Genomic DNA, 24,862 nt, shown 5'->3' on the forward strand with positions numbered 1-24,862 from the left:
CTACTTTCTGGGGAAATCTTTGCATTCACAGGATGGAGAGGATTCCCCCAAACATCGACGCTCTCGGCTAATGCAGGAAGCCCGCTGCAATTGGCTGCGAGTCTCTCTGTTTCTGCGGCCTCATACGCCGATTTCCCCCTCGCTCTGTTTTTGGAGCGAGGGGGAAATCGGCGTATGCAGGGGGTTAGTTGAATACTGACCCTGTGAGCTATCACAGCTCACCAGCAGCATTGAATACACCCCATTGATTTTCAGAAAGACTTCTGTATCCTTAGTACAAGACACAATACCATACTGCTGTAAGAAAATATTAAGTGATTTTTATTATCTATACATAGGTGTGTTAATGTTTACTTCATACGGTTGCTTTATAGTTCAGCATATTAGAAAATACATGTTCTTAGTTTGCTAATTATTTTGTTTTTTGCATTGGATGAATTAGACACGGGTTTTCTAAGGATTGAAGATGGCTGCATTCATATAGATTTTCTAGTGTATTTTTCATCACTGATTTCTCCGTTCTATATTGAAGCTGACTTTGATCAGTTTTCCCGTTTATTGACCTTGCAGATGTGTTAAACCAATAGATCCACCCTATTATTCGATATGGCATAATTTACTGGAGAAACCACCTAGTTTATTCCCTTATATTATAACCAATTATTTTTTTTGGCTTTGTTCACATTTTTTGTATTATGTGATATCACTATGCCTTACTACATTTATGCTGTTCATATTTAAACCGATGTTTGTTGTACATTCTCCCCCCCCCCCCACAATCTATATTCTAAACCCCTCTCCCCTTCCGTGCGTAAGGGACCAAAACCTTTAATTAAAATAAAACAAAAAACCTATAGATCCGATTTCTCATCTGACTTGCGGGCCAATGTTTTTCAGAATAAGGAAGAAGTGATGGCGGTGAGACTTCGAGAAGCAGACAGTATTGCAGTTGTAGCTGAGCTCCAGCAACATATAGCTGAGCTGGAAATACAGGTAATTATGTCTGACATAACTGTTATGTCCACAGTATGTTGTTCACGCTGTTGTCTGAAGTCATATTAGCTGGCTGTTGACTGAATTTTCGGTTTTTAAATTCATCACGGTTATACATTCAGCCACCAGAGGGTGCACATGTTCCAGTACAAATCTACATGATCTTTACTGAAACACATCGAGTATGATATGGGATAAAGTAAAGAGCTAAACTTGAATGCATGTTTCCCAATGTGGAAAGTACCTTTACTGCATCGGACCTGCGCTAGCGGTTTGTTTTACCTACTATCCGTACAGACCTCTTTGTACTTTATCCACTACCTATAATATTGCAGTCAGAGACCAGGTCTTACAGTATTACTCTGTGCAGAGCACAACACATCTTTCAGATTGAGATGCCGGAAATCAGTGAAATACATGGTGGGATGTAATGAGCTCTGAGTTCAGCCGCCGTGCGGGTTGCCGTCGAACTTTGACTTTTTATTTAAAGGGACAATACTTTACAAGGCAAACCGTCTGAGTTCAGATGGCAACCCGCACGACCGCGTAATTTGGGCAGCATTACCTCCCACCTATAGTCATCCAGATTTTAAAAAAATGTGTGTTCATTCTGAACTAGAAAAAAATTGCGTCCGTGCATTGTCCTAAAATCCTCAAGTGATCCGTTTCCTGCACACGATCACTAAATCAAGCCTTTTATTTAAGTACTAGCTGACCCGCCCGGTGTTGCCCGGGAAACCCTTGGGGTTTCTTTATTTCCAAAATTGCTGAAAAATGTCATCTTACAATATGCTGTGCCAAAGACCTAAGATTGTAATTTGTTATAGATTCCACCATAATGTTAGAATGTGTTTGCATTGATACTCAATGACGGCAATGAAATCGGGTGTGGTGTTGTTGTTTGAAACACAACGCTCCTGAGTTGATAACTTGTATGTGTTGATGAATTCCACATCCACTCCTGAGATTTAGCACCTACTGTATGACATATCCTCCAACATCTGAGGGTCAGAAATCGGTACAAAATCAGAAAGGGACGTGGCCACACCTCCATTTCTATACTTTCAAATTGTACAGTTTCTAGGGTGTGTAATTACAGGCGCTGAGTGCGAAGGGACCGGGGTGGGCGTTACTTACCCCACCATAATTAATTAAAAATTCACTGCTCCCTGCCACTCCCCTCACCGAACCTGCAGCAGTCTCTGAGGTCTGGGGATCTGTAAAGCACATGCACCGGGCATCTGTACCAAACAGTGGGGCAGCACCTGAGTGTGGGAGCAGGTCCACGGGCCTGGCCACATGATGTCATGACGCGATGCACGCTACCCGCACCACTGTAATGCCCCACTGGGAATGGGTCCAAATTCTTCCCTACACCCGCCGAGCCAATCCACTGATCCAGCCATCACAATCATCAATGGGTGCATTGATAAGGTTTAAGTGTAAGAAGTTGAAGAATAAGACTGAGAAAAAGAATTGCCATGTTACAAAGTGTACAATTTACTCAATAAATCGTGAAAAAAAATGTAAGTGTACATAGAAGTACAATCAAGAAATGAAAGTAGGATTAAAAAATAAGTTCTGATTCAAACTGATAATTGTTTGGATGGGGTGGGTTGTGAAACAAATCTATAGGTGGGGGTATGGATATTGTGGGCATAATTGGTGTTTGTTACACCTACATGGGGCCCTCAATTGATGGGATTTTCACTACAGTGTCACGGTCACATTGTCACCATAGGGGGATTCCCAATTGGGGTCCAGGTGGTCTTTTAGGGATCCTTTACAATCCTGTAGGTCTCTTCTCCTTGAGCTTACGGTCTCCCTTAATGATAGTCAATCACTGAGGGAGACCATAGGCTCCAGGAGAAGAGACCAACGGGATTGTAAAGGGGTCCCTAAAAGACCACCTGAACCCCAATTGGAAATCCCCCTACGGTGACACTGTAGTGAAAAGTTCTCATCATCTGGGTACCCCCTGTAGGTGTACCAAACACCAATTATACCCACAATATCCATACCCCCCTCCACCTATAGATTTGTTTCGCAACCCACCGCCATCCAAACAATTATCAGTTTGAATCATAATTTATTTTTTAATCCTACTTTCATTTCTTGATTGTACTTCTATGTACACATATTTTTTTCACGATTTATTGAGTAAATTGTACACTATAACGTGACAAATCTTCATCTCAGTCTTATTCTTCAACTTCTTACACTCATAACATTCAAACAAATGCATGCTTTGCTCATGCCCATCGACCAAACATTATCTATGAACCAAAAGAGTCTGGGAAACCCTTAAGGCAACAGGGTGAGTGCAGTGTACCCACTTTGTATTGATCAATGGGTGCATTGGCCAGGACAAAGATTTCTCAGTGCAACTGGAGGACTGGAGAGACGGATATGGGGAACAAAGTAGAAATGGTACATTAGGTACAGTTTTTATTTGCCGTTACAGACTGTTAAATAAACGGCAAATTATTTTTTATGTGTTCTGTGTGTTTGTGTTGTAATGCATGTGGTTTTGTGTGTTATATTGTATGTATCTGTCCAATGCGTAAGTGTGTGAGGTGTGCTATGTATATACAGTATGTGTGTGTTGTGTCTTTGTGTATTTGTGCAATGTTTAAATGTGTGTTTTGTGTGTGTTGTACTGTTTTTTGGGTGTGTGTGGTGAATGTGGGTGTGTGTTGTGCTGTGAGTTGTGTGTTATGTGTGTGTGTGTGTGTGTGTTGTGTTGTGTGTATATCTGCCGAATGTGTAAGTTTGTGAGGTGCGCTACGTATATATGTGTGTGTAGTGTGCTGTGCATATCCTGGCAATGTTTAAGTGTGTGTGTTCTCAGTGGCGTAGCTTGGTTTGGGGCGCCCCCCCAACATTAATGGGGATTCGCCTCCCCCCCTCCACGCCGGCCTCCCCACCCCCGCCGTTAATGGGGGGGGCGCCTCCCCCCCCCCCCCCCCATCCCCCCCCCCCCCCATCGCCGCAGGTTTACCTGTCTGCGTGTCCCGGCTCCCCTCCTGGCTTCAATTAATAATTCTATGCAGACAAACCATGATAAAATGGCCGCCCCCATACCGCAAACAGTTTCAGAGAACTGTCTGCTTTATGGGGCGGCCATTTTATCGTGGTCCGTCTCCCTAGAATTGATTGAAGCCAGGAGTTGTGTGTTTGTTGTACTGTTTTTGGGTGTGTGTTGTAGTGTGTATGGATTTGTATTGTACTGCATGCGGTGTGTTTCCAGCGATTTCAGCCCCTATCTCCCCCGTGTGTACACAGCTTAAGTGTGTGAGGTGCTCTACGTATAAATGTGTGTGTTGTGTGTTGTGTGCTATGTGTGCGTATGTGGTGTACTGTGTGTGTGTGTGTGTGTGTGTGTGTTATGTGTGGTCTATGTATATCCTCAATTATTTCCTAATTGTTTAAAGCCTTCACCATAATGTTAGAATGTGTCTGTCATACTCAATGACAGCAATGAAATCAGGTGTGGAGTTGTTCCTTCGTCCATGGTTTCCCAGATCGTCGATCTTTTCCCCAGATCATCAATGAAGGAAAATTCAAACTTGGTGTTTTTTAAAATTCTAAGTGAAATTTCCCAAAAACGGCTTCGAGGTGCACACCACCGGGTCCAGAGGTATCTTGTTGCCAAATTTGGTGTCTCTGAGTGCCAGGGTGTGTCCGCAATGCGACGGACACGCACACACACACACACACACACACACACACGCACGCACACAGACTCTTCAACTTATTATATAGATTGGTGCTACAAAATACGTTGTCAGGTTGGAGAACTCACATCTGCTTACAAGAAAGACCCACTGAATACCCACCCCATGGTGTTAATGCACTTATTTAAGTTTAGAACTTAAAGCCATAGAGCTCTGGTAAGTGACACCCTCTGGAAAATGGGAAGATCTTTCTGCAATAAATTGCAGAAGGCCTTGGCAATTCATATGGGGGTTTTTTTTGGTTTGTTTTTTAAAGCACCTTTTCCAGTAACTTTATGAATTCCTATTACTAAAGTTATTCTATTTATGCACAAATGTTACATAGATTTTTGTTCTTTCTTAGAAAGCAAAAAACTACTTACACGTAAATTCGAAATACAGCTATGCACGGGGCAGGTGAATTAGTGGTAAGCGCAGCCTTCACCATCCATTTACCAACACCCCTTTTGGTTCTTTGCCACAAGCTCTCTGCACTGTGCAGGATTCCGCCTACTTACATTATATGTGTTTGCAATGATCTAACTTCTCCTGTCCAAGTTAAAGTGAATATCACCCTTGCTTTGGGATTATTTTTACAAGTTGAAGGTGTGATATTGCGCTTTGGAAGTGGTTATAAGAAACCTATAATTTCACCATCTCCCTCCACCTCGAGCACACTACATTTCCTTCTGTAAAATAGAAACCCTGAAATCTCAGATATATGGGTGCCCTGCTTTACTTCAGCAGCAAACCCACAGAGTTCTGGCTTCATATATCATGTCACGATAGGTGTTATTGACATTCTTGGAAGATTTGCCCAATTAATTGTTTTTAAACATTTTGTCACAAATTGCATGCATGCCAAGTTACAGAATGACCAGAACAACCTGTAGATGAATAGAAGGCATGGCAGGTGTTGCTTAATGGATAGGCTGCAGTGTGGTGGGATTTAGTTTGAAAAAAGACCAGCACACCAGTGGGTACATTACTAAAGTGTGAATCTTTAGAGTAAGTGGTTTTTCGTGGGTCCATTTCAGCAGAATTAAGAGCCATTCTAATGTTTTTTTTTGTTTGTTTGTTCGTAAAATTGTAATTGCTGCCAAGGCTGACAGTATTAGGACCACTTTCTCTCCAGTCCTTACCGAAGTACACATGCCTTTTCAATTTAATATTTTTAACTACATATGCGAAATTAAAAAGCTGCCACCAGGATGGAAACGGTATTCGGTCATTAGGTCGACACCACAAGGTCAACATGGGGTTTTTCTAAAAAAAAATTTTGTGTGTGCTGACAGGTGGTATTTCATGGGATAGTCGGATTGTCAACCCAACTTAGGTCGACAGTCATTAGGTTGACACTGTTGGGTCGACAGTTTCTAGGTCGACCTGGGACAAGGTCGACAAATGCGTTAGGTCGACATGGGTTAGGGGGTGAGGTCGACATGTATTTTTTCACAGTTTTTTGAGCCGACATGTACCGACAGGCGGTATTTCATGCCCTACCATCCACTAGGGCGTGTTGGGAGAATAAAATAGTGTGCCGAGCGCAGCGAGGCACCATGCCCGAAGCATTGCGAGCGATGCGAGGGGCTGCAGTTGACTTCCAACTGTGTCCATGTCGACTGTGTCGACATTCGGGTAAAAAACAGTCAAAACCCATGTCAACCTCGCGACCAGTCAACCTAACCCATGTCGACCTAACACATTTGTCGACCTAAACCCTTGTCGACCAAGTTGCCTGTCGACCTAAGTCGGGTCAACCATACAATCCACACTCCTTTCATGCCCTACCATCCACTGGGGTGTGATGGGAAAAATAAAAGTGACCGTGTCATCATTCGGGACAAAAGTGAAAAAACCCATGTTGACCTTCCCCCATCTCGACCTAATGACCCTGTTGACCTAACCCCATGTTGACCTTTTGAGGGTGTCGACCTAAGGCCTGTCGATCTTATGGGGTTGACCTAATGATTCACACCCAATGGAAACTAACCATGTTCAACCATTGGAAGTCAGGTCACTGTGGGTGGGTCTCCATCCCAATATCAATGTGTTTTTTTTTTTTTTTAAAAGAGCTCATTGTAGCAGCAGAATTCATCTCCGGCAGTTGTGTTGGCAAAAGGTTTAGCCCACAGTTATAAAATATATCATCTTCACTTTGCATCACTCTGCAGGGCAGTCCAGTGGCTGCCGCAATGGAGGGGATCTAGTACCCCCCCCCCCCCCCCCCTTCAGCTACAGCAAAATGCCCTTTTAATTTGAGGAAGTACAAACCCTAAATTCGGAACAACTTTGAGGAGATTACAGTATAATTGCAGAGGAGAAGTAAAGGAAGTTTCCTAAGTGTGCTCTGTTGAGGGTATGTTTTCTGTCACGCGACTGTGGGCACAAATCTCCTGTTCTGTGCATAGGTTTATTCCTGGTTCTGAGAAAAAGCCTCTAAACATTTATTCGCTCTACCTGAAACTGTAAAATATTAGAAGAAAGTATATGCACAAGTCATTTATTTTAATGAAGTTCTTCCAGCACAGAAGTAAAACTGTTTCCCTAATCAGTTCAAACTAAAAATTAGCTTTCATTTTCCTTTTACAGCCTTACAGCTTAATAAACTTTGCTTAAAATCAAATAGTCAACATACTTCACTAATTATTCTGATTGTGTTGGTAGACCTGAGAAGCAGTGTGCTGCATTATTGGGTGGATTTGTTTGACTCGCAGTTATTCTTTCCGTTGAAGGCCCCCATACATTAAGCTGACTTGGACGAAGGGCAAGTCGGACCTGATTTCCCTGGCAGCTCCCCGGAATGGCTCGCATATGATTTGGCACTTGATGTGCTATTTTTTTATGTGATAAATAACATGGAATTTATTGCATGTTACTACTGGGGAACTGCAGGCAGAGAAAGCCGGGAACCGGGCAGGGGGATGCCGAGAGCCGGGCTGCAGGAGAATACCACTGATTGTCTGTGCGCTTTCTCAGCCAATCAGCGTCCGCCTATTCATTTGTATATATTTATTTTCATTCGCTCAGCTTCCTACACCCAGCTCTCGGCATCCCCCCTGCATGGGATACGAGTCAGAGCTGTGGGCATGAGCAGTGTGACGGTGCATGCCAATAGGAAGCCGTTTGATGCTTATTCTTGGTCTGTAGGGCTGGAATCCTTTTTTGGCAGACCTATTCTGCTATCCAGGTCACGTCCAAGGAAACTGCTTCAGTTGGGTCCATTTATTTCCATACCATATAAATAGCACTGAGAAGGAGGTCATGTAGCTATTCAATCCATCAAGCTATATGTGACTATGCGAGTGCCACAGTGCGGTTTCTGCATTTAGCTGAGCTCAATCCGCAATGTAGCAGGCTCTTAAGTCAGAGAATCTTGGTTCTCATGACTAAGCACCCAATTTAAGGAACAAGCACAAGCTTTCTCTAACTTGCTCAATTGAATAGCTCCAGGACCACCAACCCATATCATATCACACTTAATTGAATTGGGCTCCCTGTGTAGATCCTGGAGGCCTACTATGCAGCAGCAGCAGCTTGGTAAACGTTCTACTGTAATTAGAAGTGTTGTACTAAATAAATGCACTGTGGAACCTTGCTACTCCTTCAGCTTTCTTTACCACCTTATTGCAGATCTCCCCAGTAACCATTAGATTGTTACATGTAGATGAGAAGCTTGCTTTTTATGGTGCATGTTCTGGGCATGCGACTGGTTTCTTTCCTCGTCACACGGGCGTTCTAAATACAGATCACTTTACCTTCGCTTTCATTTTAACACAATGGGTTTGAAATCTGAACTTTCCTATGAAATTGGCAATAAAATACCCAAGGAACCACAGTGGGTTACTTCAAAGTAGACACAGCTCACTCACATTATAACTTGTAAAATGTAGTTTTGCCCAAATCAGTGCCCTAGCTGGGTCTTTTATTTTCTACTTGTTTTATGATATTTATAAGCCCCAGACCTCCGGCTATAGTTTCCATCGTGTAGCTTACAGGAAACCCTTTTTTTTTTTTGTCAATCTTTTTTTATTGCACATAAATGAGTCACGTCAGTGTCAGTAAAAGGACACTTTACCACATTTTTATCTCCTTTTATGAAAATCTGGTATATATATTAGAAGACCACAGAGCAATGTAGAGACAAATAAGTAAGTGTAGACCACATAGAATTACCTCTCGCTGCTCGCGTGCATTTTGGTTAGTTTCCTGGTACTTGTGTATTATCACGGCGCCCCCGATGTTGGTCGCGTGATGTTTTTATCAAATCGCATGCCATACACCCGATGGAATGCGATGCGACGCGATTTTACACCACTATTCGACTAAAAATTGTACAAGCACCCTAATGGGTGGCTTTAAGCACCCTAATGGGTGCTTACAATGTAAAATGCACCCCCACGCCACCCCCCACTATAAACGTGAACCCGAAGCGTGGCAAGCGGCGGCGGTACGTGTCCTCCGACCTTTTCATACCCCCACTATCTACGTCGGCGTGGAGTTGATTTTATATAGTGTGGCGAGCGGATGCGTATACCTGTGAAGTTATGCGCGTCCCCTCGCGGGGCTCGCCACGCTTCGGGCACTTTATAAAGTCAACTCCACGCGACGTGGATAGTGGGGGTATAAAAAGGTCGTAGGGCGCGTACCGCCGCCCCTCGTGGGTTTGCTGCGCTCGCCACGCTTCGGGTTCACGTTTATAGTGGGGGGTGACGTGGGGGTGCATTTAACATTGTAAGCACCCATTAGGGTGCTTATACAATTTTTTATCGCATCCCATCGCATTGTATGCCATATACAATGTCATACAATTTTTAAATTGTATGCCATTGTACAACATTGCGCGATATCGCATCACATACCATCGTATGCCATGCGATGGGCGCCGTGATAATACACAAGTATTAATACACATCAATTGTGGGTAAACTATTTGAAGGATTTTTGTATCCAGAAATATTTAGATCATCACAGTCTACTCAGTGCTAACCAACATGGATTCGTGAAAAATCGTTCATGCCAAACTAATCTACTAGGGTTTTATGAAGAGGTTAGTAAAAACCTCGATAATGGAAATGCTGTAGATGTGATATTCCTAGATTTCGCTAAAGCATTTGATACTGGCCAACACAAGAGATTGATTAATAAAATGGAGAACCTAGGATTGGGTGAAAATATCTGCAGATGGGTAGGGAATTGGCTATGTAATAGAGAACAAAGAGTGGTTGTGAATGGTGCCGTATCAGATATGATACCGGTACTAAGTGGAGTGCCCCAGGGTTCGGTTTTGGGGCCCATTTTGTTTAACATTTTTATTAATGATATTGGGATAGGGTTACTCAGCAATGTATCCATCTTTGCGGACGATACAAAACTTAGCAAAGTCATCAAATCATCAGAAGATGTCACCATGCTTCAAAATGATCTTGCAATTCTAGATGAGTGGGCAAAAAAATGGAAGATGAGGTTCAATGTAGATAAATGTAAGGTTATGCACCTTGGGAGACACAACCAGTGTGCAAGTTACAACCTTAGCGGAGAGGAACTGGGTAATTCCATACTTGAAAAGGATCTAGGAGTCCAAATAGACAGCAAACTAGGATGTAGTGCCCATTGTAATGTAGCTACAAAAAAGGCCAACAAAATTCTGGCATGTATTAAGAGGGGAATGGAAACTAGGGACTCGAGGGTAATTATGCCACTATATAAAGTATTGGTGAGACCTCACCTAGAGTACGGAGTACAGTTCTGGGCCCCACACTATAAAAAGGACATCATAGAATTAGAAAAAGTCCAAAGGCGAGCAACAAAGCTTATTAGGGGAATGGAGAATTTAAGCTACGGGGAGAGATTAAGCAATTTGGGACTATTTACATTAGAAAAGAGACGTTTAAGGGGGACATGCTCAACATGTACAAGTATATCAAGGGCCAATATAAGGAACTGTCACGTACCCTCTTTTCTACTAGAAAGGAATCTAGGACGCAAGGGCATGAGTATAGATTAGAAGAAAAAAGATTTCATTCAGCTAGTAGAAAGAATTTCTTTACGGTCAGAACAGTCAAACTCTGGAACTCTCTTCCCAGAGAGGTGGTAACGGCTGGCTCATTAAATGCGTTCAAGGCAAAGTTGGACAAACATTTACTGGAGAAAAACATCCATGGGTACAAATAAGAAATATAATTTGTCTGTAAAATACCAGAACCTACCAAATCAGCAATGGATATCTATACCAGGTTGGACGCAAGTCTTTTTTCAGCCTACTATGTAACTATGTAAGTACCGTTTCCTTCTCTATGCACTACTGGAGCCAGCTGCAAATCCTTATAGTATAAAGCAGTGGTTCCCAACCCTGGTCCTCAAGTACCCCCACCAGTGCACGTTTTCCATGTCACCCAGCAGGTGCACTCATTATTCAGACACAATTTAAAAGATCCACAGGTGGAGCTAATTATGTCACTTGTGATTCTGTGTGGAGACCTGGAAAATGTGCACTGTTGGGGGTACTTGAGGACCAGGGTTGGGAACCACTGATCTAAAGCAAAGTTCCTGAAGCGTCTGTCTGAATGTGCTAATTTTGAAAACCGCTGGACCAATTCTTCTGCCGTTTGCTCTATTATGTAGTACTGTTCTCCCAGAATGTTTACAATTATTCACCATCGCCCAATCCCATACGGGAAGTGAGCAGAATCAACCATTCAGCATGTACTATGCAAATGGAGTGACTGGAAACATCGCAGCTGAGCTGCACATCCATTTACACAGCAAGTGGCAGCAAACACAGGGCCACAGATGTCCAGAGCATAGAGTGCTTTCCCCATCACCTGCTGCACAGGGCACCCAGCCAGGAGGCTGCAACAATGAGACCAATTATGGGCACTGCACAGAGGGCCGCATGCCCCATGCTCACATCAGCACACCTGCACACAGATCCTCACGGTCACACACACAGGAGGAGGCTTCGGCCACACATACTGGTGTCTAGCAAACAGTATCCCTGGTTAGGTGTCACACCAGCTGTAGCAGTCGTTTCCTTTTGTCACAACCCCCCCCCCCCCCCCCCCCCCCCGCCTCCATCCTTCCGTATTGCCCCCGTTGGTCTTGCACACAGCCGTCAGCAAATGCGGGCTGCTAACTCTCCCCGTCTGCTCCGTCCTCATCTCTCCGGTGTCACTGTGTCTCCAACGTTGGGTGCACACAGCCATCTGCAAATACTTGCTGTCCGCCAACCTCCGGCACCTTTCACAAGTGCACCGCAGCCGTACAACAAAGGTGAGGAGGAGTGTAGGGAACTTGCATCATAGGGGGATTTGGCTTGCAGTGGCTGAAGGGTTCAGTGTGTGCTACCACTCAGGCCAGACAGGTGTGTGACTGGGGTAGAGTGGAAGGCCATAAGCACATTGAGTTCTGCAGAAGGAGGCAATGCTGATGAATATTGGGGTGTGAGATAGGGGGCATGGAGTGGGTTGACGGGGCAGGGGAGTGGATGGTACACAATTTACCCGTGCAAAGCATGGTTGGGTTTCTAGTTCTTTATATAGAAGGTTTGTGGATTTCATATTCTGCAAGGGGAGGCTGAAAAAGTGATTAAGGGTTCTACAGTGTAGACCCTCTTTTCACACTTTGGGGCAGATGTATTAAGCCTTAACAAGAGAAAAATGCAAGGGTGATAAAGAGAGATAAACGTCCAGCCAATCAGCTGACTTTTTTCAAACACAGCCTGTGACATGGCAGTTAGAAGGTGATTGGCTTTACGTTTATCTCTCTATCACCCTTGCATTTTTCTCTTGTTAAGGCTTAATACATCTGCCCCTTTGGTTGTTATGGTCCACTTCTCCACTTCTCCACTTATTTCACTGCTTGATGCATCAACACCAATCAACTTCTACTTATAATTTTATAAATGTTTCTTCAAAACTGGTTGCTACAGTATGTGCCTCTTCTGGTGCATTTCTCAAGTTATTTTTGCTTGATATCGGTCTTTTAGTGTTCTACATCCACTGTATCTTCTTAGCCTAATACAGGTGTACATTTTTTTTTTTGGATGTTTTTTTTTTCTTCTCTGTTTTTTTTTTTTTGTGTATATGCTGTGTAGGTGTGCACTAACTAGCTTAAGGCAGCCCCCCACCCCCTATATAACCCCTCCCCAACCACTAGAACCGCAATTTTTTTTTTTTTTTTTTTTTTTTTGTGTCTTACAGAAGTCACTTAATGGGTCCTAACTTTTTTAGTTAGATTTTTATAAATTTGTATTTCTTTTTAAATTTGAGTGCTTAGTTTCTGATAGCAGACGACAACCACTAATAGAACTGAATCTGTGAGTTTCTTATGCTTTTTCGGGTGATCAATATTCAAATCTTATTTTTGCCTCTTCACTTTTTTTGCTGTTATTAATGAATATAGATAGACAATTGTAAGATGTCACCCAGTGTTATAGTTCTTATTTGGAACAGCCCTATGGGGTCAACAGCAATGAGCAATCCAGAAAGTCCTTGTTTGTATTTATTTTCATAAAAAGTGTTTTAGTTCATAAAAGGTGATAATATTCCACATGAAGATTTGTCATATTATTGACACTTGTGGACATGGTTGAAATTGATTCAATGTAGAAGATTCCAATGCGTTTAATCTACATGAGACTTCATCAGGGGTCATTAGAACACAGAAGCATGTTAAAGAATAACACAGAAAATTGAAGCGTTTTAAATGTTTGGTTTTCAGCAATCCTTAAATTAATATTAGCTTACTTTTGTAGGGTACCATCAGATAACCAAATTTCTATCCGAACGCCAAGGTTGGACTTTAGATTAATACAGGATCAGTAAAAAAATCCAAAGTATACAGATAATCAATAGGACCATATAAAGGGGGAGAATCTCTCAACTAAAAATGCGGTAAAAACCCCGTTATCAGGTTTTTACCCAATTTTGGGATGCTCTAAGCATCCCCTGCCGGTTTACCGGGGGGCATCGCCAGAAAAATCTGGTGATGCCCCATAGAAGCCTATGGGCTTCTACTGCAAACCCCCTGCCGCCCCGTACCGACCCCCCCCCCCCCCCCCCCCCTTCACCTGTGTCACTGTGCTGCCCAGACCTGTGATCTCCTCCTCCCTGCACTATGATCCTCTTCCGGGTGAAGGGAGGAGGAGATCCCGGGGCAGCAGCACTAGGTAAAGGAAAGGGAGAAGAGCGCTGCCGGGTCCCCATGGAACCCGCTGACTCACCACAAAGGACAGCTCTTAACGCAAGGGCTGTCCTTTGCCATAATTATTGCATATGGTAGTGCATATGCGATTATTATGAATGCGGTAGCCAGCGGTAAGGGGGCGCAGATGTTAGAGCATCCCCCCCACAATCAGATCGTGTACCATTAGGAATGTGTCCTAATGTGGTGTAGCTCAGTCAGGAGAGAGAGAGAGAGAGAGCGGGACTTGTGTTCCTCTATGGAAGGCAGACAAAAACTATCGACTATTTTGCATTGCTGCCGCAATCATGCAGCGACACGCACCATTACGGCTGTGCAGTCTGTACACCTGTTCTAGGAATTGTATCTTCTTCTAAAATATGATTTATGTTGTGGCTGCAGCCCCCCAAACACCTGTATTGCCTTTTAAGAACGTATGGTGCATAGGGAACTGATTGCTTTCATGTGTTGCCAGCTCAGATATACAGAGGTTTAACAGGATGCTAATTTAAAACCTCTTAAGAAACATTTAGCTCTAGTTAAGCAGTTGAAATATTCTCACCACATTGTGCTAAAAATGACTGTTTGCAAAGTTACATAATTCCTTATGGCTGTCTGCAATTGCCTCAGTGTGCAGCAATATTGTGGTGTTTTGCACATCTTATGCCAGTCAGTGCAGTTACGTCTGTATATATGGAATAGAAAACTCAAGTGATCCAAGCCAGATTTAATTCTCGGGTATTGAATTTCTACAGGTATCGGGAGCTTTCTAGTAAGTTGCATCTTGCAATAGTGTATTGGTAAAAATCCTTTTCCCTTGCATAGGCTTCTGATCTGCAGCTTTTCACATGTTAGGCACACACCTATGTGTTCTCCAGGCCAATCCCCTGTATGAGCTGTTTGGCCTGACTGAAGTTCTCTGTTTGGGAAGTTGTTTCTTATGTGCTGTTTAATATTTAAACTGCTGACCTCCCAGTCCCATCCCGGAACATACACCGTTCTCGTTTTCCTGGTCAGCCGACAGGTCTCCTCATACTGACTGACACATTTTCAAAGATCCACAGGTGGCTCTAATTATTTCCCTTGAATCTGTGAGGAGACCTGCAAACATGCACTGTGTGGTGTCCTGAGGACCGACTTTGAGAACCTGCTATCTAGATCCTTGTGTATGTTGGTCAAGCTGGGTGTCATAGACGTTTCTATAATGTACGCAGTTAACACAGGCCCAAGAGGCCGCACACTGCACCCATGTTTTAATACTCCACTTTCTAGAGTCCCGCACCGGGAGCTGCATCTGCAGCAAAAGGTAAAATGGCGAGCACCATGTTTCAGAGACATGCGCATGCCAGAGTCTGCCAAGCCATGGAGAGGAGGGGGTCCGTCCAGAGTCTGTACAAAAGCCCCCTACTGGTTGCACACAACTCGGATGCATTCAATTCCATCAGCCGAGTGATCGGTAATACAGTAAAGGTGCCCATACACCTACTGTACAATTATTGTATGCCTTATGGCTTATTGCCTTGCATTTGATGCGAGCTAGTTCAAAAATGATGTGCAGCGCCTACTTTTTGAGCTATGCGATGTGCAAGGGAGCGCTCATCTCATCGCACATGGCAGTTGTACCATGTATGGGGCACCTTTAGTGTACTTATATTTGTACAAGGCCTCGCAAAACACTAGTAAAAATGTTAGTACAACATTAACTGTATTAACTGCAGTGTTATTTCTTAATTGTGCCTCATTCCTTCAAAAGTGCGCTCGCAAGTAGATGAATGGAATATGTGCTGGGTTTGAGCCAGATTTGTTTTTCTCACTGTTGTACACGTTAAATGTGCATCAGAAAAAAATAAGTCATATGTACAATGATTTCTTTTTTTTTAGATCCACAATCGTTTGTGTGTTATTAGACTATTGTCTGTGAAGAAGCTTCTCTATCACTTTCTAAGCAGTGATTGGTCAAAAGGTCAATCGTAACACATTACAATAGAACTGCAAACATCACCAGATATAGATTTGATACCACAGATCTACTGTATGTGTGTGTGTGATTCAAACTTGCCTACCTGACCCTCTCCATGAGGGAGAAAATGCTCTGTTCCTGGACTTCCCTGGTAATTTAGGATTGCCATCACCTGTGGGGAGCTAAGTAATTAATAAGAAAGGTGTCTCCCCACAGGTGATGGCAATCCTACATTACCAGGGAAGTCCAGGAACAGAGCATTTTCTCCCTCATGGAGAGGGTCAGGCAGGCAACCCTGGTGTGATGGCCAAAACCATCTAGGGAGAAAAGGACATGGGTTTGTGTAGAGCAGAGATGGGGGCGTGGGGTGGGAGTATATATTTATACTGTGACACCAGTCTGTATGTACAGTATGATGGCAGGTGGGCAGCATGCTGCACAGTGATCTAGAACATGTGAGGGAATCAGTTGCTCTTAAGGAGTGTACTTGCCATCCAAATTCCCTTGACTTCATGCACCTGTTTGTCTCAGAAGGAAATCTGTTAACTGACATCTCTGGTAACACTTTGCCAATATGATGGTTCATGGAAAGTGACTTTGTGGCTGACCCTTTTATTTTTTTCCCATGAAAGTAATTGCAAATTCTAAATATGTTATGTGTGTTACTGAATATTTTGTGGTATTCTTATGTGTAAGATTACCCACATTAGAAGACTTTTGACTTGTAATACTACAGTTTGGAAATGTAAGTCTGTTACTGGGATGGCGTGACCTGGACAATACATTCATGCTCCACTGACCTCATGGTAGGAGTGAGCAACCTTTTCCTGTTCAAATCGGTTTCATACTTTTTTTTTTTCTTGAAATAGAAAGAAGAAGGGAAAATTCAGGGACAGCTCAACAATTCCGACTCCAGCCAGTATATCCGCGAGCTAAAAGATCAAATTGAAGAGCTGAAACATGAGGTAAGTGTGTCCGGGAGAACATACAACATGCGCTGTTAACATCCTCTCCACTGTCATCTGTGCACGTCTTTAAGGTGCAGTGTTTGCTTAGCCCCAAGTGAGCGTTCCCAATATTTAACATTTTTATTCGGTTCTTTACTGTTTATGCTAAAAGTAGATCCTACATACCCTGCTTGATCTTTTGCAATTTGCGTGACTCGGGTGTCGCCCAACCCCCCTGAGGGGGACTGAATTGGGGGGCGTCTGTTTTAATTACTCCCGGTACATCACCAAAATTCCTAAAGATGCTGGGCTGTCCCCTGAGACTCTGCCTTCAGTGCTGGCTCCGCAGTGACTGGAGTAATGTCATAGTGCTGCGCCTGGCTTCTAGTGCGGCATATGATAATCAAGCGATTCTCAAGCTGTGGGTCATGACCAACTCCGCGTGTCATCCAATGAGTCTGAAAAATCTGTTGAATTGTCTATTACATTAAACTCCTTGAATTGCTGGCTTAAGGCCCCCATACATTACACGATTTGGGCCCGATTTCACCCAATTCTGGAGGATCGGGCTGAGAAATCTGGCGAAATTGCCCAAATCGTGTAGGGTATGACATCCAATCTGATCCGATGCGCGGTCCCGTGCGCATCGGATCAGATCTGGATGTCGGACGGTCTGCACATAAGATAAATCTTATGTGCAGCCGGCATTGAGCTGTTCTGTGGGCGTGGGGTCCGGAGAGCAGGGTCCGGTCCATGTGTGATGAGAGAGGGTAGTCAGGGTGGTGCTAAATAAACGTCAGGTGTGCTTTTAAAAAAGGATCACATTCATTTAAATAATAATCATATTAAAATAGACCATTTGGAGAAATAATTAAGAAAACATTTATGTAAAACTTTGTTGCTGTGTGTTCCCAATGATGAGTTAATAGTCACCCTCAGTGCCCTAAGGCCAGTGGATCTTCTAGTGTCCCTCCTTGTCTTAAAAGGAAGGGACACAAGAAGATTCACTGGCATGAGGGCACTAAGGGTGACTATTACCATATCATTGAGAAAACACAGCAACAGTTTTACAGACATGTATTTTTAATTATTTCTCCAAATTATTGTCTATTTTAATATGATTATTTAAATAAATGTGATCATTTTTGTACATGCACACCTGAAGTTTATTTAGCACCACCCTAGCAAAATAGATCAGCCGAGAGAGCACACTCTCACAGTATTTCAACAAAGATAAATGGTTTAATACATCACCATTACAGCATACAGTAAGTCGACGTTTCGGACTGGTCACAGTCCTTTATCAAGAAAGGCATCTATGCGACACAACAGCTCAGCAACAGTGCAGGAGGCAGTGTGCTGTGCTGTGCCTGGGGCGCCCCTAATAAAGGTCACTAATGTTGCTCATGATTTGCAGCTGTGTCAAACTTAATCTACAACAATTATGGGAGCCTGGAAGGCTCAACAACATACTACAATACCTGTGGCTGCCATTGTTTCCCCTCAGCTCCGGCGTGTTAAACATCCCATCGGTGTAGAACGGGTGCCCAACCCGGAACTACGGAACACGGAAGTTACTTCGGTGCGTTCCACCGGTCTGTCACTTCCGATTATTGCGTTCCACCCAGCAGCCGTCCAAAGAGCCTGACAATGCGGGGCAATGGAGTGACGTCGGTGCGTTGCACAGACTTGTCACTTCCACAAAAATGCGTTCCACCCAGCAGGGCAGCCGCGTACAGGCTGACAATATATCTTAGAACATCTATATGCGTTCCACATTCACGCAGTGGAGCGCATATTGTCAATAATGACACAACATGAGTATGGGTGGAATTGGTGGAGCAATTATAATCTAGCCAAGAGAATTGGTATATACTCTAATGGGGGGTATCAAGGCAGGCACAGATATGTGTAGAAATCCAGTATATCACCTGTTATAAACAAAACGAAGGGGGTAAGGCTCATACAGAGTCAGCCCCTGTGACCAATATAGGAGCGCAGTCAGGCCACCCCAAATGCCATTAATTATATTACACGACAATCGATACATCAACAAATATGCACAGAAAGCTAATAAAGATAATCAAACATATCAGAATACATAAACAAATTATTTAAATATATACAATGGTAGAGAACCAGTCCAAAAACTTCAGAGGACTGCAAGGCCCATCTGCAAGGCCCGAAAGAGATATGCCACTCCAGTGGATAGATCAGCAATAAGGACCGACATGCCTTCTCAGTTGGTGCGCGTGGGCAACTACGACCACACAGCATACATGACACAGGATATATACAAAAAGCATTGGCCCTTGTTGGCTAGCGACCCAGCTCTGAAATTACAAAAATTGAAACCACCCATGAATCCCTACAGGTGTGGACGAAGTCTACAACAGTTGTTAATGAGACCTACTCTGTATCCGCCGCTGGGGAATGGTCAAGCTACAATGACAATGAGAGGGGGTTGCTTTCGCTGTGCTGGATGCACGACGTGCAATGCCATGAATAGTGGGACTTCAATTAGGCACCCCCACAATGGAAATAGCATTAAGATCAAGCACAGGCTTACATGTACCAGCACGCATGTGATATATGTGTTAATATGTCCGTGCACACTTTACTACGTCGGCATGACGACCCGGTCCTTTCGCGAACGCATGGCGAATCATCGCTACTCAATTAGGATAGCGTTGTCCACGGGAGTCTCTGATAAGCCAGTGGCTAAACATTACTTGGCCTTGGGACACCAGACATCGATTTTACATTGTATCCTAGTGGACTATGTACCCAAATCTGCCAGAGGAGGTGACAGGAATCTGCTACTGCGCCGTCTTGAAGCACGATGGATTCATCGACTGAATACCCCACGTGGGCTTAACGAGCATAATCCATTAAATTGCTTTCTGTCGACCTAACTGATTGTTGACTGTGGGCAGTAGTATCCGATAGACACTGGCCAACTCTATACCAGTCCTCTGTGACGTTTTTGGACTGGTTCTCTACCATTGTATATATGTAAATAATTTGTTTATGTATTCTGATATGTTTGATCTTTATTAGCTTTCTATGCATATTTGTTGATGTATCGATTGTCGTGTAATATAATTAATGGCATTTGGGGTGGCGTGACTGCGCTCCTATATTGGTCACAGGGGCTGACTCTGTATGAGCCTTACCCCCTTCGTTTTGTTTATAACTTAGGTGATATACTGGATTTCTACACATATCTGTGCCTGCCTTGATACCCCCCATTAGAGTATATACCAATTATCTTGGCTAGATTATAATTGCTCCATCAATACTGTTAATAACAATAAAGTATTATCTTGTCTTATACCACCCATACTCATGTTGTGTCATTATTGACAATATGTGCTCCACTGCGTGAATGTGGAACGCATATAGATGTTCTAAGATATATTGTCGGCCTGTACGCGGCTGCCCTGCTGGGTGGAACGCATTTTTGCGGAAGTGACAAGTCGGTGCAACGCACCGACGTCACTCCATTGCCCCGCATTGTCAGGCTCTTTGGACGGCTGCTGGGTGGAACGCAATAGACGGAAGTGACAGACCGGTGGAACGCACCGATGTCACTTCCATGTTCCGGGTTGGGCACCCGTTCTACACCGATGGGATGTTTAACACGCCGGAGCTGAGGGGAAACAATGGCAGCCACAGGTATTGTAGTATGTTGTTAAGCCTTCCAGGCTCCCATAATTGTTGTAGATTAAGTTTGACACAGCTGCAAATCATGAGCAACATTAGTGACCTTTATTATGGGCGCCCCAGGCACAGCACACCACACTGCCTCCTGCACTGTTGCTGAGATGTTGTGTCGAATAGATGCCTGTCTTGATAAAGGACTGTGACCAGTCCGAAACGTCGACTTACTGTATGCTGTAATGGTGATGTATTAAACCATTTATCTTTGTTGAAATACTGGAGTGTGCTCTCTCGGCTGATCTATTTTGCTATTGGCCCCCATATATATATATATATATAACAGAGGAGCACACGTGGAGGGACACAGGAGAAAACTCATTAAACATCACCTGCCTCATCTTAGTATCCCACTGCCATCCTAGTCACCCTCTGCCTCAATGTCATCCTCTGCATCCCATGCAGTCACTGCCTCAATCTCTCTCCATCTGCTTTCCCATCATCCTATGCCTGCCCCTGCCTCTCCTAAGTCAGCCATTGCCTCCCTGCCATTCCCAAAGCCTTCACTGCAGGTAGAAACTTTAACATTTGCTTGTATATATTAGAAAACCTACTGTATGCAGGACAGGGACTACAGAAGGAGCTCATTTATGCTATTGAGTAAAAAACAAAGTGGTAACATTAGCAGTTACTTCACTTCGGTTTTGTGCCTCCAGATGTGTACTGACCTATGCCTGCTGTACTGTAGATTGTTTATCTTGTATAGCTTGTTCCACCCTAATGCACATTTTTAATAGAGATGTTCAGGTTCAGTTTTACTTGGTTTTCAAATCCGGATCGTATTTGCTATCCAGACAGCAGATAGCCAATAAGATTTTTGACAGCGTAAAAACCAAACCCGCACATCTATTTTTTTAATTGTATGAAACCGGATCTGAAAAGTATTTAAAGGTTTAATGGTTATAGGGATCTTGAACGGATTAATGAAGGGAACATTGCATGTACAAAATGATCGGATTCTAAATATTATTGTCCATAAATAACCTGTACAGGATTAATTTCTGTCTCGCTTGATGCAGTAACCTGCACCTACAATCCCTGTATGTCTAAATGGTTGAGGTTTTTTGTGAAACTAGAGTGCTTTGCCTGAAGCACATGTGCTGATTTGTGGTTGCTTACCGTTGTGGGGAAAGTATGTGCCTGGCTGCTGGTATGACCGAGATTGCAAAAAAGGATACTTGCTTAATGTCAGTTATTACATGAAAACCGAACTAAAAGGTTTCTGCAGAAATGTTTTTATTTATCATTAACCATCTTCTCATTGGCAAGCCTGGTGACTCTGCCAGGGTTCATATCTAGGTTGTGATATTACTGTGAGCAATAAAGTGAGCGGTCTCTTCACATGTGGCTAGGTAGTGGTCTATGGGGGTTTTTCAGAACTGACCGCTGTTGTGCAAATTTACACATCGATAGATTATTTCATGGATCGCTGTATGCGCAAGGCTAAACTGCAACAAAGAAACTGCAAAAATTCTAATCGCAATTGCTTTGCAACTTGACTGACAGGAAGCTGCCTTTTATGGCACAACCTGCCGGTTTCTGGGAGCCTGGATCAGCCTGTGTGTTGCAGAGTTGTGGAAGGGTTAGGGGGGGTACACACCAGAACGATTAGGGCTCAATTCCATCAATCTGGATCCAATTCCGACCGATTGGATGCAGATTGTATGTAGATTGGGCATGTTTAGGTCCAATTCCGATCCGATTCCAGATCCTACCTGCTGCAGTGAGGATCTGTAAAAGATCCATTCAACTGGATACAGACTCAGATCGGATTGGGATCAGCTTGGATGCAGATCGTTAGCAGATTGTTAGCAGATTGTGTGCTCCAACAGATCGTGCGAAAATCACACAATCTGCTAACGATCTACTAACAATCAGGATCGTTCTGGTGTGTACCTGGCCTTAGACTTACACAGACTGAAAAAAAAATCATTCAATGGTGATAGAGTTGCATATGGATTTACAGCTGGTGTTCGAGCAGAAATCCATTTGCAGTCTTTTCTGCGCACAACACGCAGAAACCTTGCTTTGTATGGTTCCCGTCGAGGTGCCAAAATCCTTCGCTAAATGAGTCACAGTCACTCTGGCATCCACTTCATCTATGATAGAACCATTGTTCCTGGGCCTGTCTCCCATGCTAAAGTTCTGCAAACTACTCAAACACCGTGGTTATTAGACTACTCTTGTAGTCGTAGAAGATGCAGTAATGTTTCTCCATTGGTCTCTATTGAGCTCTAAAATGAGTTTGAAGAAGTCGGCATGTTCACTTTATTTACAGTGTGCAGTGCTGCTTTATATGCAGTTCTGTGCATTGACCTTTCACAAGAACTTTAGTCAGAGATTATATTTCACAACCACACAGTCCGATTTGTCTACTATACCTATGCACTGCACATCCCGAAACCTATTCCACTCCCCTTGTGCACCTGCTGTGCGGCTTGTTTGGATAAGTGTAGTCCATGGACTTAGCTCAGTATCTCCGTTATTCTTTGTGACCAAAGTATTTAACATGAATCATCAGATTTTTATTTTTTACATTTTGTTCTACTATACAAGAGCTCTTCATGATCTACTAGATTTAAGTATACTGGTAGAGTACATGTAAATAGTCTAGATGGCACACATGGTTAAGTAAAGTACAGGTGTACTGTCTGTGTGTGTTTAATAGTTTTCCCTATTTAAATTACGCCTTTTTGTTGAAAGTTGGCAACACATCCCTTTATTATTTATTACCAGTAATAGCACATACATATACTGCAGCGCTTTACACAGGGACTGATGTGAATGTTCAGATTTTCTGTCTAAGTGGAGCTAACAATCCTCCATTCTGTACCACTTGCAAACACACAGGTTAATTTTTGTTAGGAGCCAAATTAACCTACAATTATATTTTTGCTATGTGGGAGCAATCGGGAGTACCCAGAGGAAACACACACAGGCACAGGGAGAATATACAATCTCTGCACATGTAGGTCCATGGCAGGAATCAATCCCATGACCTCAGTGCTGTGAGGCAGTAATGCTATGCTGTCCGTACTGCCCTTTGCTAAAGAGAAGGGAGAAACAAACAGCGACACACAGTACTGCACACAGCTTTAAGGTTTAACCACTGCTGAGCAAATACTGTTGTGAACACGGCTGAGACACTGTGGGGGAGGGGATTTCCCATGCTAAGCTGTATAGTGTTACTGGCCACCACCTATTCTAATGTGTATGTTCAGCCAAACTGGAAGAAACCCCAAATTCTGTGTCTAGAACTCTAACACTTTATGTCCCAACATTGTTAAGAATAGTGTTAAAGCCAACGTCTGGGCATCTTATCAAGTCCGTGCATAGCGGGGATACTGTTATTACAACCCTGGAAGATCACTCGCAAGCAAATGTCAAGATAGGATTAAAGTGGTTTACACATCTGGGGATGACAAAAACCAGCGGAGCCAAACCGGAAAAATTAGCTCTTTTTTATTTTATTTATTTTTTAGCGTTTGTTAATCATAGTCCACACTGATAATGATGACTTCAATCTGCAGCGCTAATGAGCTTTGTGCAGAAGAGGATCCGGACAATGGGTTGACATGCAAAAAGGTCGACACAAGCATTAGGTCGACGGTGTCTCGGTCGACATGGGGTTTTTAACTGTTTTTTTTTTACCCAACGTGTGCCGACAGGTGCTATTTCCTGCCGTACCATCCACTAGGTCGTGGTGGAAGAATAAAATAGTGTGCCCGAAGCATAGTGAGTTCAATCATTCCCGTCATTCGAGTCAATAAACGGTGAAAACCCCCATGTCGTCCTTGACACTGTCGACCTAATGCTTGTGTCGACGGTTTTGCATATCAACCTAATGGTGTAGATCCCTTGTCCCGCTTCCGTGCAGAAGATGTCCAAGCAATCTCCTGCAATGGGCTATTAGATGAGTGCAGTGGTGCAGGAAGCTGCTTTATGTAATGTCCTTCTACAGAAGAACGCTCTCTTACGTCAGCACAGAAGCAGGTGTGCCAGATATCTCACGTCTATAAACATGGATGTATTCTCACGAGTAGCTGTGCTGTGCTGCTAATTAGCATTGGTGTAGTTGTCTACTGGTTTCGTAGCTTTTTTCCTCTAATGGTCAGCAACATCTTCCTTCTGCCTCCATTCCATTTACTAGTCAACTTCCACGTGTAATATTGTGAATTGTCTTAATTGTTTTAACCCCACCTGTTTTCACACATGCCTGATTCAATGGAACAGTCCACTCCAGGTAAGGCTGTGTATTGGAATAGTTAACGCCTCTTGGTTGGTGCGATCATAACATGTATAATCAGCCATTGTAACTTATGTATTACTTACCGTACAGGACA

At 43.4% G+C, this 24,862-nt stretch overlaps 1 protein-coding gene across 4 annotated transcripts in view; it reads left to right on the forward strand.

The window, feature by feature from the left end:
* The window catches only part of EVI5 (ecotropic viral integration site 5), a 120,588-nt gene that overhangs the window by 92,525 nt on the left and 3,201 nt on the right, over nt 1–24,862 (forward strand). For all 4 annotated transcript variants that reach the window (XM_083157090.1, XM_083157092.1, XM_083157093.1 and 1 more), the window contains 2 exons: nt 898–993; nt 16,722–16,817. In XM_083157090.1, coding sequence (XP_083013216.1) covers nt 898–993; nt 16,722–16,817 — 192 coding nt within the window. The remainder of the gene's footprint in view (nt 1–897; nt 994–16,721; nt 16,818–24,862) is intronic.

This window comes from Crinia signifera, chromosome 8, assembly GCF_055691185.1.
Source record: "Crinia signifera chromosome 8, ASM5569118v1, whole genome shotgun sequence".
NCBI lineage: Eukaryota > Metazoa > Chordata > Amphibia > Anura > Myobatrachidae > Crinia > Crinia signifera.